The sequence below is a fragment of the Aquila chrysaetos genome, chromosome 24, assembly GCF_900496995.4.
Source record: "Aquila chrysaetos chrysaetos chromosome 24, bAquChr1.4, whole genome shotgun sequence".
NCBI classification, from domain to species: domain Eukaryota; kingdom Metazoa; phylum Chordata; class Aves; order Accipitriformes; family Accipitridae; genus Aquila; species Aquila chrysaetos.
Genome location: NC_044027.1, coordinates 1,279,932 through 1,299,247, shown reverse-complemented (window position 1 = coordinate 1,299,247; position 19,316 = coordinate 1,279,932). Strand labels below are relative to the sequence as shown.

Below are 19,316 nucleotides of genomic sequence, written 5' to 3'. Positions count from 1 at the left end.
CACCACCACCACCACCATCATCATCATCATCATTTATAACAACCCCACGCACCAGACTTGCTGGAAAAAAATCCCAGACTTTGCCAATTACTAAAGCAACAAAGAAGATTTTGCTGCCCCAGAGACTTGCTACTCATTGGTAACTTGCCATCCAGCTTTTTTTTTCAAAGGGAAAATGAATGCACAGGGTGCCTGGAGTCAATTTTTGGTGGTGAATATGAAGTCGCTGTCTAGGCTAATATCAATGGCCCTTTCACTGTAATATGCTTTACTGTACAGAGAACAAATACAGTTTCCATGGCAGTGTAAACACAAATACATACCACACTCCGAGGAGTGAGTCACACGTGCTGCATAGAACGGAGCAAGTTCACTTTCTTAATCCGAACACATCTGGGAGAGGAGGATGAGATTACCTCACTTTAAAAATATTTTATAAATAGTATGTAAACCAAGATTTGTTCTGAATAATTCCATGTCTTGGCAGATATGAAAGACAAATCCTCTGAAGCTAAAGGCGTAAGACAAGGCAGGTGCTTGTTTACAGTAGCAATATTCAAATCTATAATGAATGTTTTCTTAAAAGATATACACAACCCGATAGTTCTGGAAGCCAATACAAATTCTCTGTGAGCAGTTTATCCCAGTCGTTCAAAGAGTTACAACAAGAATTTAACTGTCGTGAATGAAGAGTAAGTTCCACAGAAAGAGGAGATGGATAAATCTGTGGTGACTACTTAGTTCTGGTACTAAGTACTGGTCAAGACGTTTCTTGCATTGCACGTGTTAGCCTTAGGAGGTCTCGGCACAATGCAAACTACACATCGAACATGTGATACAGACCTTTGCCTTCCTGCTGGGAGTTTGAAGACAAGTGCTTTATAGTCTGAAACAGCGAGAACCTGACCTTGAGTGTCAGCAACATGCACCTCACAGGTGTCTTGTAAGATCATTTATCCAAAGCTGATACACAGATATATAGATTCAGAGGATAATGAATCTTGGATGGAATTAAAATCAAATATGTAATGTGCACTTTGTAACAGGGACAAAAAAGTGGCGAGTCCTGTCTTGGGGGAATAAAACACATACTCAGTAGATATAGGAGCAAGAGTTTTCCCTAGCAAGAGTCTTCTCCTAAGTCCCAAAACTTATGATCCCAAGCTAGAGAGTTTATATCCCTTCATAAGAACTAGTTATTTTAATATTACAGCTCAGAAGGAGGTCTTAACCACTTCTTTTACTAACCTAAATTCTTTCCCAGGACCTATTCTGCCTGCAGAGTATTCAGATTAATTGTCAAGATTTCCAAAGGCTGCTTTCAGGCAGGAAGGAATACTTCCTTTGGATCTTACTGCAAGCGAAAGCAAAGCAATGTCATGACAAAACTGCAGATTCCTCTTGGCTGGGCTGACGTGAACGTCGACAATGTGAATTCAGTACTTGAGAGTCACTGAGGTAAAACAAGGCCTGAAGGTTGAGGATTGCTATTTTTACACTGACTCATGGCAGAGTACACAACATACAGAGAGTTTAAAACAAAGTTAGTAGCAGTAGCAGTTAAGATCTTCTACAGGAATAAGGGTTAACAGACAAACAAAACCTTTCATTAGATCAACTGATACAGCTGCAGGAGCTTGACCTAAATCTGACACAGCCCCATCAGTAAGGGCCAAAACCAAAGGAAGAGGGACAATAAATCTGCCAGTTGTGGTGTCGAAGGGTTTCTCAGCATACAGACATTGAGATGGTTTGGAATCTGTCCCTCCAGCATCCGATGGAAAATTAAATAAATACATACAAACAGCAGCATCTTTCTGAATGAAGGCGATGTGTCTGAATGTCTCATTAACAACGCACCACAGAGAATAATGTCTGTCTCCAAATCACCTTGGTTGTATTGCAACGCGCATGCAACCTCAGGGGAGAAAAGGAATATGTGAGAAAAATGGAGAGGGGGAGCAGTTCATTCGATGGCTGTTTTGGGCTGTTTTATCACCTCTTCTCTGCCCTTCCCCCATGGGAACAGTCACTTCTGACTGCTCTTCATTGTCTGTTTAAATCACATCAATTTAAAAGGGTTATGAGAGGCTGTATTTAATCAAACGTTTGTTATGTCCAGGTGTCTTTGTCTGTCTCCTTCCCCAGATTTATCCAGAGATAATTATCTCATGTTAGAGACTCGTTTCCCCTTGAGGACCAATGAGAATATCCACTTAAAAATTAAAAAATAATTGGAACTAACAGAATGCTTGTAGACCGCTATCCTGTTACCTCCACTCTGGGGGACAGTTCTCGCCCCTGCCATCTGGTCTGTCCTGACTTGGTAGAGGTAAGCTCTCCAAGCTGAAACTCTTCTTTGTCCTGCGGGGCCCCACTCTTGGTTGGTACTCAGATACTCGTATGAAAATATCATAATACTAAAAAATAACAACTGAATAGAATTCGACAGACTTTTTCTCCCCCATCAGGAATATAAACATGAGGAATTTCAAAGGCGTGACAAAGCCTGTGGTACACCAAAGCCATTAAAATTCATTTAGGCTGCCTGGCAATGTAAGAATAATGACACAGTGTATGTACTTGTACAGTAGAAGCCACTGTTGAGATTTTTTCAAATCCCATTGCAATGAATGGAAGCTGCACGTCCAGAGCCTCTGAACTGCTATGACAATAAAAGCTGATATGCATAAAACCACCCACGATTTAAAATAAGTGGTCTACAGAGGGTAGTAAGTAATGCACATATAACAGATTAACACATTTGGCCTTTGCTGAAGTGAATGATATACTATTAATTTTTCGTAGTACCCTGGCTTTTAAATCTTGTTTCTGTGTGCAGCACAGCTGTATCCCAGACACCGAGTGCTTAATGAGAAACTCATTTCTATCGTCGGGATGGTAGAAGGAGGGCTGAAACTAGAGAGTTCGGAACAAAACGTCCCCACTGTTCTGTTACAGTAGGATGGCTGAGGGATTAGTGGCGGCTGCTTTCTCTCCGAACTAACAGAGATCTCGATGCTTCGGGCACCGACTGTCAGCAAGCTTGTTGATGCCAACACGATCCTCTTCTTGCCCTCCTCATCCTCTTCTGCAGCCTCTCCATCATTCCTTTGCCGTCCCTTCCCTTCCTCTCAGGACAATCCCTTTCCCTCCGCTCATTCCTCCCCCCCCGACCGTTCGTTCCCTCCTCCCGCTGATGGCCGGCTGCCTGCTTTCACCCTGCCCTGGGCTCATCCACCCTCCGCCATGCCTCGGGCCCAGCTTCGCTCCGCGGTGCCGGTTGTTGCCCCGGGTAAAGCTCTCGCTGGTGGAGCTTGTGGCAAGGCCGCCAGCTCCCGCCCTTCCACTTCCACTCAGAGGTTTTGTCCCTCTGTGGTGGTTGTAAATTTAAGCTTTTGTGCTTTTCGTGAGACAAATGACCCAGGGGCGTCTGAATTTCGTGCTCTTCATATAAGACACACGACCCAGGCGCGTAAGAAAGGCTGTTTCAGCTGCAAAGGTTTGTCTTTCTCCATCTAAAGGACTGCTGTTTCATTAACACCGTCATTAATTGCTTCTCTGTAGATAAACGCGCCTATCGAGATACTCAGCAGCGAGCCGCAGCCTCAGTTATTGGCACAAACAGGAAATAATTGCTAATGTCGGTAGAAAAAAAATAAAAAACCCGGACTAAACGGCGGAGGAGCCCGCCCGCGCCCGCCCGCCCCTCCCGCCAGCCACAGACGGGCGGCCCCGCGCGCCCCCGCCAGCCAATCGGCGGCCGCGGCGCCCCCTGGCGGCGCGGGGCGCTGAGGGAGAAGGGGGGGTTCGCCCAGTGCGCATGCGCGGCGCGGACTCAAAGCGCGTCTCGCGAGCGCGCTGCCCTCCGCCGCTTTCTCCCCGCCCGCCCCCCCCCCCGTAAGATGGCGGCGCCCGCGGTCCCGCCGGCGGCGGCTGAGGGACGGTTCCGTACGCGCGACGTGTTGGTGCCCGGCGGCCCGTCCGACTTCGGGTCGCTGCTGCTGTCGGCGCCGGTGCTGGCGGGGCTGGAGGCGGCTGGGTTCCACAGGCCGTCGCCGGTCCAGCTGAAGGCCATCCCGCTGGGGCGCTGCGGCCTGGGTGAGCGGGCGGGCCGGGCGCGGGGCGGCGGGTAGCGGGGGGCACCCTGCGGCCTCCGGTGACCTCTGTGGCGGCTCTTTCCAGATCTCATCGTGCAGGCCAAGTCCGGCACTGGCAAAACCTGCGTGTTCTCCACCATCGCCCTGGACGCGGTGCTGCTGGAGAGCCCCGCCACGCAGGTGAGCCCCGGCCCCGGGTTGCTGCTGCGCGCTGGCCCGGCCCGCCTTTGCCGGTACGCGGTGGGGGGGGGGGGGGGGCTTTGCTTTGTGAGAGAGAATCGCTCTTTTTCTTGGGAAAACGGCATTGTCGCCTGTGAGACGCAGTATTTGAAATCATCACGACTCGACGTTGGGCTTTAATCTTCGGAGCCGTTCTGCAGCTTTCATATTTAATCCTCGGCCCTTACAGATTCTGATCTTGGCTCCTACGCGAGAGATTGCTGTGCAGATTCATGCTGTAATCACAACTATCGGAATAAAAATGGAAGGCTTGGAATGCCACGTCTTCATTGGAGGGACTCCTTTGAACCAGGACAAAGTCAGACTAAAGAAGTGCCACATAGCAGTTGGCTCCCCAGGTATGGATGAGCTTCACTGTGCTCCAGATACCACATGATACTTCACAATTACTGGCGCTTTTGGAATCTGGGTTGGTGGCTTTTCTTTTTTTTTTTTTCCTAGTGATAGGCGATAGTCTCAAAGGCCAGTGCCAAAGACATTTAGACCAGAAAGATATTTTTAGTCAGAGATTATTCCCAATATGCCCTTTTTTGAAGGCTTATAAAATTAATTTTTTTAAAAATTGCAAAACTCATCATTAGAATCTTTCAGTTAATATTTTTGAAGTTCCTTTTGCTTTTTTTTTTTTTTCATATGTAGGTCGAATAAAACAGCTCATAGAGTTGGACTACTTGAATACAGCCAGTATCCGGCTTTTCATTCTTGATGAGGCAGACAAGCTTCTAGAAGAAGGCAGCTTTCAGGAACAAATCAAGTAAGAAAAACACCTCACGCATTCATCAGTAGATTAGATACATATTTGTTAGTAATTTCCATTTCTTTATCTCACAGTTGGATTTACTCTTCACTACCAGCCAATAAACAGATGCTTGCTGTTTCAGCTACTTATCCTGAATCATTAGCTAATGCTTTGACCAGGTACATGAGAGAGCCAACATTTGTGAGGTTGAACCCTACTGATCCGAGTCTCATTGGTAAGTAGAAGTTTGTTTATAGTGATGTCATCAACAGATGAAAAAGGTATACTAAAACCAAAACACGCACCTTTAAAATTTGTGATGCTTCATAATTCCCCTCCACAGGTGAGCTGATTAGCTTACAAAGTATTTGATTCTGGTATTGATGTATTTAAAATGTCAGTGATGAGTGTAACTGTTTCTCCTATCAGTTCCAAAAATATTTCAGCCTTTTAAGAAAAGCCTGTCCTGTAGGTTCTTATTTGGCATGTCTGTGCTTGTTTACATTTAGTCTTTGTTTTAGCTGCAGTGACATACGTTGACAGCAACATAGCACTGTTCATGTTTTTATGGAAACCCTTAATCTGATAGTATTTTTTGGTTTCATGCTCAGGGCTGAAGCAATATTATAAAATTGTGAATTCCCATCCGCTTCCGCATAAAACATTTGAGGAGAAAACCCAGCACCTGCAGGAGTTGTTCAGCAAAATTCCATTTAATCAAGCCTTAGTCTTCTCAAATTTGCATAGCAGGTAATAAATTTAAAAAAATATCTGTAAAAAGATTGTTTGAAAGCAGTGGCTGTAATGTCAATTCATGGATAAACTTGTGTAGACCTTCTATAAAGGTCTTAAAGCAGCATGCAAGTTTCAGATCAGAAATACAGTCAGAGGAATGCAGTATGAAATACTGAAAATAAAGGAATGGTTTAGCATGAAGGTACCTCATACATTGTTTAGAGTACACTTAGGCCTGATAGATTTCCATCTGTGAGGTGACTGTTCTAGACATAAAGATGAAAGTGACAATTTGGAATGTAGTCCTTGGCTGTAAAGAATAGCCTGTTGTTAAGAAATGCACAGGGGTTGTTAGGTCTGCGGATATATTTACAATTTTCATTGTGTATATTTTGTCAGGGCTCAACATCTAGCTGAAATACTAACATCCAGAGGCTTTCCTGCTGAATGCATATCAGGTAAGTCCATTCAAAACTTTCTGATTCTGTTGAATTTGTGTGTAAATGTGACCTAAACTAGGAAAATTGATCTTAAATCTTGGTTTGTGTGGCCTCTGATGGAATAACTAAGAATAGCTTTTGGATCTTCCTATGTCTTTAAGACTTACATATGAATTAATTTTTATATTGATTAACTTTCCTGTTTTCAGATTTGTTTGAGAGTTGTTTTTATGAATATCTAGATGAGTGCATTGGCTTATCTGTAAAGAGAAATCTAACTGACATTTGCAGTTTGAAGCAGTGTTTGTTTGGAATGCAGATGTTGAATTTAAATCTTGTTTATTTCTAGCTGCTCTGTAAAAAGCTGATAGCTCGTACCTAATATTTATTAGAAACCTTCCTTTGAATTTTTACTTCAACAGTGTTTTCCATGGTTTATGTGTTTAAATAAAGTTCTTCTAAAGTCAGCGTTGTTCACGAGGTTACGTATCTACATAATTGGTTTCTTTTTAAAAACAAGCAAAAGAATTATTTTTGTAATGAATTTCCTTATTTTCAAGTTTGTTTTGTTTGTTCCTTGTTTACTCATTTGGAACTGATGTTTGAGGAAGTTTCTCTCGGCCTCATCTCTGATCTCGTCTACAGTTTTACAAAGCAGTGTTTTCCAGATTTTGATGGGCATAAAACTGAAGAATGTAATCTGTTCCTGATTTTTGTCTTTCTAGGCAGCATGAATCAAAATCAACGACTTGATGCAATGGCTAAATTAAAGCAATTTCACTGTAGAGTTCTGATTTCCACAGACTTGGTGAGTTAGTATTTTATAGCATACATGAGTATTGCACATAAAGTTACTTCGGAGAATTAGATTTGACTTGGAATTGAATAGAGCATAAGCGTACTGATAAAGCATGTGACTTGAATGCTGTGCGCGACTTATTTTCACTGTGAAACTTAGAATTGTGTCCTATTCCTCATTTGGTTCAAAAATAGTTTTTAATTTATCTGTTGCTTTGCAGAAGCTCATTGGTATTTTGGAGGAGTAGAGTTGTTTCCTTTGGATAGGAGCTATGGGAAGGAATAGTTTGTTTCTCTAGTACAGTATGCTCACAATAGTAACATTGCAAACAACTCTAAATAGAGCAGTGGTTATGTTTGAGGCACTCTCAGCTTTTTCATGGTGATGTATTTTTCTTTTCAGTTGATCATTTGAGGTCCTGTCATGAAAAGATTATTGCATGCTGTCGGGTTGGATTTTTTTTTTTTGATGCTGGGGGAAAAAACCATGCCTGCGTATATTTGATACATAGAAGGCATAAGAAAAATGATCCCTAGTTTCCATGGTGCCAATGCAATATGCCTGTTCTACATGTAATACTGTAAAGTGGCTGGAAAATTGTAGGTGCTTTATGGTGTATTGCAACAACTAAAAGTTACTATGTGAGCAATTACTCCGAAATGTGTTGTATTTATTTAAAGATCTGTTTAGCATGTTCAGTTATCAATCTCCTTCTTTCCTTCTCATTTTCTCAAGACATCTCGTGGAATTGATGCCGAAAAAGTGAATCTGGTTATCAACCTGGATGTACCTGTAGACTGGGAAACGTACATGCATCGTATTGGCAGAGCTGGGCGCTTTGGTAAAAACAGTAATGCAGATTTCTTGAGTTGCACTAGCTTTGGTTAGGTAATTACACTTTCTGTTGTGTATCACAGGAACTTTAGGTTTATCTGTGACATACTGCTGCCGTGGAGAGGAGGAAAACATGATGATGAAGATTGCTCAGAAGTGTAATCTTCAGCTTTTTCCTCTACCAGGTATGCTCTGTCCTGTGAATGCAACTGTTTGTTTTTTCATTGGTTGTTTTCTATTATTCAAAGCTTCAGACAAGTCCACAGGGAACTGACATGTATCTTCTCTGCTGAAGTTGCCTTAACTTTGGTACAGGTTTTTCATACTCTGTGCTAATGACTACTTGTGTAACTGCCGCAGTTGTGTGAAGCAATAGAAAATGAACTTAATGCATGCCTGTGGATGGGGAGAGGAACTCTTCATCCAGCTGTTGCTTAAGCAACTACATAACTACTTGGATTTCCAGAAAACTAGTATTAAGCCTTTCTCAGGCTGTAAGGTACAGTAGGAGAAGGAAGGAATAATTGAAACAGCAGAAGATTTGCTACCCTTGCTTTGCCAGAAACTGTTCTGCTAGAAACGTAGCATTTGCCTTCTTGCTTAAGTTCTAATTTTTTTATCTGCTTAAGTAGGATATGAAAAATACAGGACAAGTAATGCAGTGCTCTTTGTCTTGATCAACTTTTTGATGCCTTCCGTGAAGAAAATGTTCTGGCTATTTGAGCTCTTTCAAGAATGGAAGGGGTCAGTTTGTAGCCCTAACTTAATATGTCTTAACATCTTATCTGCGATTTTGCAAAGCTTTACTTCAGTACTCATTTGAGTTCTACAGGGAAGGATGCACTTAATTGAGTGCCTGCTTGTTTCCCTTTTGTGCAGAGCCTATACCTCCTGGAATGATGGATCAGTTTGAAGATGGGGAGGTAGAAGTCAAACCTGTTGTACATACAGGTGCTTCAGTGAATTCTAAAACTGTGTGTCTTAGACCAAAGGAACCAGTACTGCAGCCTGTCCAAAATAGTTTTTCAGAGGTACCTCAGCCTCTTTCTAATCTTCCAGGTGATAATTCTGTAGAAAGGCCAAAAAAGGCTCTGAAGCAAAAGCAGATAAAAAAGAGCACAAATTCTGCAAATACAGAAAAAGGTAGTAGAAACCCCCAAACTTCCAGTTGCCGCACAGAACAGAGGAATCAAGTCAAAACTGTCTCCAGAACGGATGGACAGCGTAACGCTCAGGCTCCAGATGAGGAGGCCTTAAAAAAAAATCTTCCCAGAATTCCATGCTTGTCTTCTTTCAAAAACCAACCGAACAATCCTTGGAGCTTCTCAGAGTTTGTTGAAGACTATGAGTATTTCATTAAAGAAGGGTTGGAGAGAGAGGTTGAAATTTTACGAAGCTACTCAGGCCCAGAAGAACAATGTGAGCTTCCCAGAAATGGTGGCGTAGAGTGGAAAGAGGTGGTACATAACACAGAGACAGTAGCAAATGGCATTGTGTCTGGTGACAGTGATGGTTCATACAGTTCCAGGGCTTCCTGCAATAGTAGGGAAAATAACTCATGCTTTGAAGCATTTTCAGAGACACAGGAGAAGAATGCTGTTCCCACAGTGCATCAGGGTCATGCAGGCTTCTGTCCTACACCAGAGAAGCCTCAGGAACTATCACAAGTCCCAAAGCAAAATCAAGTGAAAAAGAAAGTTGTGAAACAAAATGCTAAACAAAAGAAAAGCCATTACCATCAATTCCCTAGTCCTTCCACGAGAAAAACTGAGGATGACTGTTCCTGCAGCTCTTGGGATGATGGTGTTCCATATGAGGCTTCGAGTTACAGAAACTACTGGAAATCTTATTACCAAGCATGGCAAAACTACTATGCTGCTGTGCCTCACTATAGGAAAAGTTACAGACAATTTAATTGGATGAATGCCTATCATGTCAACTCAGTCTATCTTCAGGAACTGCTGAAAAGTGGTGATTGATGTAATGACACTGCTGTTAGGGATGGGCTGGTTGGTGCATTGAATGGACATTATCTGTGAAAACATAACTGCTGGTCTACAAGTACATTGACTAACATAAACAGACGTTGTTTACGTTTGAAGAAAAACATTGTCTTTTTTATAAGTGAGCTGTGTCGAGGTAAACGGTTTTACATGTGTTCCAGTGATGGTGTTACAGCAATTTGTTAATAAAAGGAAATGAAAGACAGCTGGATGTTCACTTGCAATCTTTACAATCCAAAGTAAACAAAGGAGGATAAAAGGTAGCTGCTTACACATCAGAAATCTCAGTAAGGAGGAAACACAAACCAACCCCAGTTTTATTTGCTTGACTTATGTCTTCCATGTGACTTTTGGGTGAAGATGAATTCACCATAAGACTACATAGTCTGTTTATAGTTGGAGATATTCAATTTTCTGTAATTCTCTTATTAAACACCATGCACTGATTATATACCGGTTAAGTGGCAGACTGAAACCTGCATCTCCATGCCTGTATTGCGATTTTAAATCCAGTTAATTAACATTGTATAAATAACACTTCTATGGCTAGGTGCATGCCAAGCTGTTCAGTAGAGGATGGTTTAATTATGTAGAAAATGTGCAGCAATCATAATTGGTCTGTCCCTCTGGGTGCAGCAATATCAGACTTGCCACACTTACAGGAAAGCTTTAATTAGAAATGAAATTACCTATTAGTACTAAAATTAATTGGTATTTCCTGTTTGGGTTGCACTGCTTTGTATGTAGCTGTCCTGAAGCAGGGAAAGATGAGAGTACTGTCTGGCTTGGGGTATTGACCCTAGGTTGACTCCACACTAATTTTGAAATTTCATCCTCTAGCTTTAGTATGTTTGGAATCATAGAGACAGTTTTCTTCAGCTAGTTTCTTTGATTTCTCAAAATTCAGCAGAGCGGATAGTCTGTTGTTTTTTTCTTTTTTTTTCTGGAGCAGAGTAAGGCTGGAATTTCTTCAGTAAAAGCACTGCTTCTTACCTACTATGAACTGTGCTTCCAAGGAGAGCTGTTTCTTTAATTTGGTGAAATGGATGTCTTCAAGGTTACTTGATTGCTCACCTTCAGCAACTTTCATTTTGAGAAATTCAGTATGTTTTCACTCAAATTACATGAATCACTTGCTGCCTGAGTGTTCCTAATGTTCTTGCAAAATTCCATGTGCAAATCCTGTGGTGTCCCTGGCAGCACTTCTGACCGTTTTGTGCAGTGGTGGGTCTAAACTTTATACCACTCAATTCAGACTCTCTTTGCTGTGCAGGAGAATTGTAAGATTGATTTAGGTCATGAGTGGCATAGAAATACAGCACAAGATTGGGAAGCAAGGACGTTGTTGTGCCTTAGGTTGATTTGTGGTTTTCCTGCAGCTTGGGCAATGGTGTCCCCTAGTGGGTGTCAGCCTTCCCTGCATGAGAGAGAAGTGGTCTGTAAGCTGTTCTCTTCAGCCCTAACTCGGTGGGTGTTAGAGGTCACTTAGGTAATTTTAATTTCTGCTTAAAGAATTTTGAAAATTTTAAATAATGCCTCCAACTGACACTTTCTGATATGGTTAAGATGAGATCAGCTCTACTTGCTTTGTGGTCGAAACAAGCTGACCCTATCTGCAATATAGAATGCGAGACTTTGGCCTAAATGGAATTGCCAAGATGAAATTGCCTTTTAAAAGAAATGCTTAAGATGTGCTCTTTTAAAAATAATAAATATCTCATTAGGAAGAGTATTTTTCTTTCTGTACGTTTTTTCCCTGCCTTACTCCCTTTGTGTCACAAATTACCCCAGGGAGGGGGGTTGCCTAGATTTTGTCTGCATAGTTTGAAAAAGCCAAGATGATATGATTTTGTTTACAAGATGAATTTTGTTGCAACTCTTAAAGTTCAAAAGGAGGATACTGTAGGAGATGCACTTAGGTATCTGCATTATTGCTCTCCTATAACATCTCAGACATCTTGCTGTTTTCATTAATGGTTGCTTAAGTAAGAGTTACTAGTATTTAAATGTGACTCGCGTGGCTTAGGCCAACACCCAAAGTTCTCCAAAAGAACCTCCCAGAATTTTTTTAGAAGAAATCTACAGCATCATCTTGGTATTTGTGGCACATACTCTGTTTAATCCAGATTGGATACATCAGGTACAGCAGTGGCACAAGACTCAATACTGTAAATGATATACAAGTTTCAACATATGCACTACAATTCCAAAAGAAGACAACAGGAAACTTGATTCTTCTAGAAAGTTGTTCTCGAAGCTACCTGCAGTTGTATACAGTACATTTTGTATCTGTCCTCTGATGTTTGTAAGCAAAGCCCATTTATAGTACGAAAATAGAAAATAATAAGGTTGAGAGCCTTTCATAACATAAAACTTCTAAAGAAAACACCATTGCATTGGAATGCCTTACTGATTTATCAAAAATATACCATCACACGCATTTTGTAAGATACTTCATTGGTCCGAGGAGCCCATGGAAGCTCCTAGTCATAGTTGCAACAGAATGGAGAAGAGCATTTGATAGGGTTGTTAACTTCTCACCCAGACAGCTGTGTGACTTCCGTGACTAGCACTAGTTTAACTCAAAAGAAACACGTGCACACATATACACACAAAGTAACAGACTATTGACTGAGAACAAAACTCGAGAAGGAATTTTCACAAGCTCTTTGTCACCTGGTCTTTTGACTGTTCCACCTGAAGTTTTTCTGGCACAGTTTTTGCATTCTGAACGTAAGTAGCAGTACTCTTCTGGTAACACTTTCTCCGGAATTCTGTATGTATTTTGTAGGTGTTCATGAATTGAGCTTCACTTATTGAAAGAGGAGGTATTAAATTCTATACAGCTTGTATAATTGGCAAAGAGAGGTGAAATGACTTTTTCGAGGTCACTTAGTGATTCATCAAGACAATCAGGAGTAGAACATAGGTTCCTGATGCAAGTCTCCTAGCTCTAATCGATGTGCATACTGCCTTCTGTTTGCTCTTGAAGTTTTAGAAAAATAAAACCATTATGAAGAGTGTTTATGGCAGCATTAAATGTGAAGCCTAAAAACTTGAGCTCTGAAGTCATGTATCTAGTGCGGTTGCTTAAAGTGTTGGAGAAAAATAAGTTATTTTAAGAAAAAAAATCAATTACATTATATTTGATTGGTAAATTATGTGGAAAAGTTATATTATTCACCAAACTTCAAAAGCAGAATAAAGTTTTCACTTCAAATTTGCTGATATTTGCAAGCCATCCATGAATGCTGACTTTGTAACTCTGCCATAGTCTGACATAAAAAAAATATTACAGGATCCAAGGGATGTTGCAACCCATAAATTAAATGTGATTTTTAATTTACTGAATTTGCTTTATAATACATGTAAGTTACAACATGTTTACAACCTGTTTACTTAAAAAAGCAAAATATTTGAAGAAACATTGCTTTCTTTAGCTGGTATTAATCTGATTTTCATGTGTACACCTTAAGCTGTCTAAACTAGAACGATAAATGCTGGTTTGCAGTACAAGTATATTATCAACTGTTTCAGGTTTAACAAGTAGCATTGATTCAAATTTAGTATTTCTGGCCAACTGTAAAGGATATATTTTGAATTACCTACTAACTTTATTCCACGCTAAAGCCATCTGTGTAACTTAGTTTACCTTTTCCTCAGTTCGCTTTTAACAATGATAATTATTTGGCAGACAAAAGTAGTCTCTGGGATAAGAATTTGCTGTAGAAAATTTTATATTCCTCTTATGCTTGTAGGCAGCTAACCTACCATGTGGAAAGGAGAATAATTTAACATGGTGCGAGAGAGTATAATGGCAGCAAGAGAGGAAAAAATAAGGAAAGAGTTATGGCTGAACAGCAGGGGAAAAATCCTTGACATTGAGATCTATTAGCCTGGAATAAGCTCTCCAGGGAAGCAGTGGGGGTCCTTTCCTTGGAGAATTTTCAATCTAATCTAGAGAAAGCAATGCAATATATTGCAGCAAAGGATCTTGTGCTAGCAGAGGGTGGATTAAATTTTTTAATTCTTTAATTTTTATGTGCCAAGACGTGTTATCTGTGGCCTCTTCTTTATGGCTGTCCTTAAGATTTTTAAGGAAAATGAAAGTAAAAGGTGGATTTTAGAAAGAGTAGATGGAAGTCAAAGCCTAGATGTGAAAGGTATTTCTCATCATTCTTTGCCAATTGGGTGTGATTCCTTCTATTAGCAGCCCAATGCCAGGTGAGAAGAGAGTAAATCTATTAATAGAATATGCTGAAAACCTGTGAAAATATTTTTCCCTCAGAAAAGGCTTTGGAAAGGAAACAAAATGCTTGGGAAAAGGTGTTGCTTCTTTGATATTTTTAATATTGCTTTATGAAAGACTGAAAAAATAATCCCCTTCCACTTGCTTTTTGTACAAACAATCCATTTTTATCTTTTTTTTAATGAACTTTTCTAAAACTATAAAAAGTTGTAAGGAATTAGGGGGAGGGGGGAAGGCTTTTGAAATGAACTGCCAACATACTATTGATGTTTTGTTGAGCAGTCTTGCTAATCAGGCTGTTTTGTACCACCTGCCTTTCAGAAAGGTATCAGGACTAGAACCTACCTATGTTTCTGGATGCTTCTTCTCCCGGAGGTAGCCCACACCTGAAGAAGCCCCCTTCCATATGCATCAGGAATGACCAGGATTGCAGGGGTATGTGCTGGTTTTTGTATCCGTGTCAATGTATGTGTATGGCCCTGGGGAAAGGGAGAGGGTTGCTGGTAAGACAGGGCAGTACTGGGGACCGCTGGAGAGAATGGTCCAAATCCTTCAGTTAAAGTTCTGGCCTAGGAATTTTCAGGAGTGACTTGGCCTTATCTCAGCAATGGTTTATAAGTTGCTATTTAAAGATTATAAAGAGCCTTGCAGTTTCATAAAGCTAATTGCCTCCCTTTCTTGTAGAAATAAGTGGCTGTAGTGCAATTCCCATGCTCTTCTGTGCAAATGCTTTCCCTTCCTCCCTGCGTTTCATTTGAAGGATGCTATGTTATGCCCTACCAACCACTGATACAATGGCGATAGATTCTTGTCTTTGCTGTTTCAATGAATGCACAGTGCTCTCATAATGAGGATGTAGCTGTGTTGGGCCATCCAGGGAGGTTTTGTACTAGCATATTTTCAAGTGCTTTCGGAAGCATTACTCAGTCTACTTCAAATCAGTGTATAAAGGGAACTAATGCCTCCATTAAAAATATTTTTAGCCCTGTTCTTCTAGGCTCAGACTTCCTTAATTTTATCTGTCTTTATCCTCTGAAAGTCTGTGCTGAGATACTGACTGCATGGGGCAGCACCTGCTAAGTTAATGGTAGAAGAGGCAAGCCGTGTATTTTTGAGCAAGGATAACAGTGATTCCCCTTCTGTGGAAGAGAACAAAGGCCATGGCTGCCTTGACAATCTGAGCCCAAGCAGCCAGCCAGAAACCCCAAGGACTGGCTTTCCTCCTTACTTTTCACCGCCCCCCCTGCCCCTGCCCCCTTAAAAATGTTGATTTTTTTCTTTTTTTTTTTTTTTTTCCAAAAAGCATTTTGATTGATAGCAATTAAATGAACCAGTAGTGCTTTAGACGAGGGCTGCCATGATTGCTATTTACAGATAAAGAAATGGGTGCAGAGAGATGAAGTGGCTTGTTTACCACTCCACAGTAAATCAGGAATAAGAAAGGCAGCACCGAGAATCCATGTTGAGTCCCTGACTCTTTGTAATCATTTACTCCTGCGCATTGGAAGGAACACTGTACCCTGTCAGCATGGTAGCATTTAACCCTCATTCTGTGCCAGTGTAAATGAGGTTGCAAGGTGGTAAGTGGTGGAGAGCAAGGCCTCTGATCTACAAGGGTGAGGGTGTTCAGATGGGGAGCAGATGATGACAAATAATGAAATTAAAGCAAAGGAAAGATTAAATTAAAACATCAAGAAAAACTCAATAATGGTAAGATTAACTGCAGTATAACCTCCTACAGGAAGCAGCGAAGGCAGAGCATTTTAATCATTTAAAACAGGACTAAACATAGTTTTGGGTAACGTATTACAGCACTGGAATAAATGACTATAAGCTGGTGCAGCTACTGAAGGCTTAGCCATAGCCCTAATATTCCTAGAATGTTGTAGGTTTCTAAGGAGGGTATTGAGTTAATGCATCAGCCATCTGAGTCCACTCTATAGACTAATAGGTTAGGAGTGCTAACAAAGCAGATTGCTAGCTCATATGTTTAAGTCAGCATGTAGGTCTATTTATCTATCTATACATGTATGTGTCTGTATTTATTTATATGTGTATGCGTGTATATGTGTATATAAATATTACATCAGGATAGATTATGACAGATGTTAAAAAAAAGTCATCCCTTTGCTGAAGCAGCCTCAAACATGCTTTGAGTAGTTCTTTTAACTCTAATGTTGGTAAAATCACTGTTCAGAAACAGGACACTTGAAATGTTTCCTTATTATCTACAAGCTGTTGGGGGCTAGGTGCATCGCCATTCATGGGTATAGGGCCTCGAAGAGGCATTTGTGCGTGACCACAATAATTAGCCAAACAGTGTATGACAAGTGAAAAGGTGGATGATGTTACTCACTCTGCCCTTCATGGATCACACCTCTTATGAAAAGGGGACTTGAGAAAGGCAGAATGGAAGAAAAAAGTTACTCTTCTTAAGGGGGGAAAAAATCAGTGATGTTTCAGGACCATGTATTTCCTTACAATAAATCATTCCTAGAAGGCTCTCAGAAAGAGGTGCTAGGACTGACCACAGCTTAGTTAGAAGTATTAGCTTCTTGGCAGTACCACACAGTGCTACTTCTGTTTTTGGTTGAGTAGAAGTGCGTGACTTCCCAAACTAAGTGTAGAACTGCAAAAAGAAAATGCTGTCTGTACCACACATTCCAAACTCCAGTACTGCTCCCCTTTCTCAAGTCGATGCATGCTGTAGATCTTGTGCTGGGACTGGAGAACTAAAATTGCTAAGCTAGTCTGCCCCCAAAATCAGTGCCACCCAGAAGCCATTGATGAGACAACTGGAGCCCTAAGACTGTGAAAAAGCCAAATACCTCCCTGTCCATGCAAGATATTTGGCTCTTGGGTTAATTATTATCAAGTATAGATCCAGACATTATTTGGCTACTATTTACAATGGGTTGTATGTCCAGTGCTAGCAAAGAAATTTATATATAGAAAACAAAAATTAAAAAGCATGGGGATACATTACAAGAAACCTGTTAGACTTATGAACGCTTGATGCAGTTGAGTTCAGTGCTTTCTCATTCTTTGCCATTTGTGTGTACAGTATTAAAAAAGAATCCTACTTTTTTTTTTCCTTTTTAAAAATACAGAACTGGTAGTCTAGTCACACTCTTACAAGTAAGTGATAACAAAAATAGAAAGCAGATACCCATGTGGGACTAAAACTCTACTAAAGCCTGTCTTTTTTTTTTTTCCACAGATATGTTTTCACAGACAATAATTAGCAGACAAACACACTGTTTGCAATTGCACTGTATTGACTTAAAAGGCGGATACAAAATTGTCTAAATAAAGAATGCCATCCAGGGTGAAATAGTTGTGTGTGTGTGTGTGCGTGTGCACATATATGTGCTGACACAAGCTTGAATTTTTCTACTGTGCACCCAATCATGGACACATGCGCTACTCTTTGTAATTCAGTGTGGCTCTGATGTGGTTCTGTTGTACACTCGCACGCACACACACAGAGGAATGGAAATAGATTTCTGTGACAGGTGGCTTCTTTGTCTAAATCTTTTCCTATAAAAGAAAAAAAATGTGAAATTTTGGTTGGTTTAAAGGTTCTGCTCCATGAAGAAAAAAAAATTCACAAAATCCATTGTTTTTCACCTTTTCAGTCATTTCCTCATGAATAAATATTATCCATTAAAAACCTTTAAAAAGGTGCTGCGATACACAGTGTTATATTTCTGTTTTCTTTATTGACTCTCTTGTTGCCATGATGATTCTTTCCCTCGAGCCTCTGCAGGTGATTTTTGCCCTGTACCATGGCACAACACGCTCTCCATGCAGGTTTTTCCTTTAACCAGCCTCTTCTTCCCTTTCCTAATCCTTCCTCAGTCCACAGCATGAATGCGAGTCTGAAGAAAGCTGCCTCGTTAGGTCTCCATTGCTAATTCGATGACGAAATGTCAGGTTGGTCCATCCAGGCACAATTTGCAGCAAGAAAGGAACATGGAGGTGTGGAGGGAGAGGGGCACTGGTCTTCCAGCCTCCTTCTGTGCATGAGACGTCTTACAAGGCAGAGACCTTGACTATGTTGCTTGTGGTGGTGGTGGAAATGTTCGTGGAGTGGCCGGGGCTGCTGGGCGGAGGCCTGCTCTCACCTTCTGGCGTGAGTGCCGGCGGCGTGGGGATGCTGATGATGGCTGTCGTTATCTGGGCAGTTTTGCAGTTCGGTCTCAGCCCATCATCTGATTTCATGTTGAGACTGGAACGACTAGAAAACAAATTTAGTGTTTGGCTTTTTTTTTAAAACCAGACAATAGAAAGGATGGGAATGGTACTTGTTCTTAATCAGTATCTTATTCCTCCAAACTAAGGGCACCAAAATATTCAGAAGACTCCACTTAAATGTTCCCCCCAGTTCCTTCTACCCAGATTACAGTAAGCTTTTTTAATATTCCCCCTGGTTAGGATACAGCTTTTCACAGGGCAAGTCATTCTATGTTTCCATTTCATTCTTGCATAATTCTAGTTTAATTAAGAGGACATCTAAATATACTGTCCTGTGTACTGCATCTTTTCAGAGCACAGGTAGTTCTTTCTGAGAAAGCGATGTTGTCTTCCTTGCATTTCAAATACCTCTTTCAAATTCACTGTCCCTTGATCTTTTCTATTCTTTCATCTATCTGCAGTAGTTTCAAGGATCTGGCAGCTGGGAGCATTCTTATTAGATCTGCATCAATTGCATCCTATAATTAATTACAGAGGGAAAATGATAGGTTGATTTCTGTGCATCTGCACAGCTACAGGAGTCTGCTATTATCAGCCCAACATGTTCATTTTAAACACAAGGCCTGTCCTTTTTAAAATGTAAAGCTCCCAGTTGGAAAGCTATTGCTGTTGTTATCTCAGAGTGACTCACCAAGAGGATGTTTCTTGATCGCTCAAGCATCCCAAGAACACAGCAGAACCCATTCTGCTCCCTGGTTGCCTCAGTCACAAGCTGAGAGTGGGGCAGTCTTAGGGACTGGGTGGTTCTGCCAGTGGTAACCAGTACACCCAGTTAGTTGCATTCCACATGAAAAACAACTTAAAAGCTTTTTTTTTCTCTCCATTCTTACACAGTTTGGTAAGCAAGTGAAATAATGAACAGTGTTGACATTTAAAATATCACTGGCATCTGATTTAGCACCTGCTGAAATAGGCAAAAT

The 19,316-nt window shown here is 40.9% G+C and overlaps 2 protein-coding genes across 10 annotated transcripts in view; one reads left to right on the top strand and one right to left on the bottom strand.

The window, feature by feature from the left end:
• Positions 1 to 3,879: 3,879 nt before the first annotated feature.
• Positions 3,880 to 10,095, top strand: DDX20 (DEAD-box helicase 20). The gene is made up of 11 exons (XM_029999615.2): positions 3,880 to 4,101; positions 4,186 to 4,280; positions 4,510 to 4,678; positions 4,980 to 5,094; positions 5,172 to 5,314; positions 5,691 to 5,829; positions 6,214 to 6,272; positions 6,980 to 7,062; positions 7,789 to 7,894; positions 7,971 to 8,072; positions 8,767 to 10,095. The coding sequence occupies exons 1-11, from the start codon at positions 3,906 to 3,908 to the stop codon at positions 9,864 to 9,866; spliced, it is 2,307 nt and encodes a 768-aa protein (XP_029855475.1). The 5' UTR covers positions 3,880 to 3,905; the 3' UTR covers positions 9,867 to 10,095.
• Positions 10,096 to 11,988: 1,893 nt separating this feature from the next.
• KCND3 (potassium voltage-gated channel subfamily D member 3) overlaps positions 11,989 to 19,316 on the bottom strand; it is a 142,688-nt gene continuing 135,360 nt past the window's right edge. For 8 of the 9 annotated variants that reach the window (XM_029999618.2, XM_029999620.2, XM_029999622.2 and 5 more), the window contains one exon: positions 11,989 to 18,379. In XM_029999618.2, coding sequence (XP_029855478.1) covers positions 18,175 to 18,379 — 205 coding nt within the window. In that variant the 3' untranslated portion in view covers positions 11,989 to 18,174. The remainder of the gene's footprint in view (positions 18,380 to 19,316) is intronic. The other variant, XM_029999624.1, reaches the window with a different exon arrangement.

Coding starts and splice junctions, on each gene's coding strand:
- DDX20 (XM_029999615.2), top strand. CDS start 3,906: ATGGCGGCGCCCGCGGTCCCGCCGGCGGCGGCTGAGGGACGGTTCCGT. Junction 5,315..5,690: donor TACTGATCCGAGTCTCATTG/GTAAGTAGAAGT, acceptor TTTCATGCTCAG/GGCTGAAGCAATATTATAAA. Junction 8,073..8,766: donor TCAGCTTTTTCCTCTACCAG/GTATGCTCTGTC, acceptor CCTTTTGTGCAG/AGCCTATACCTCCTGGAATG.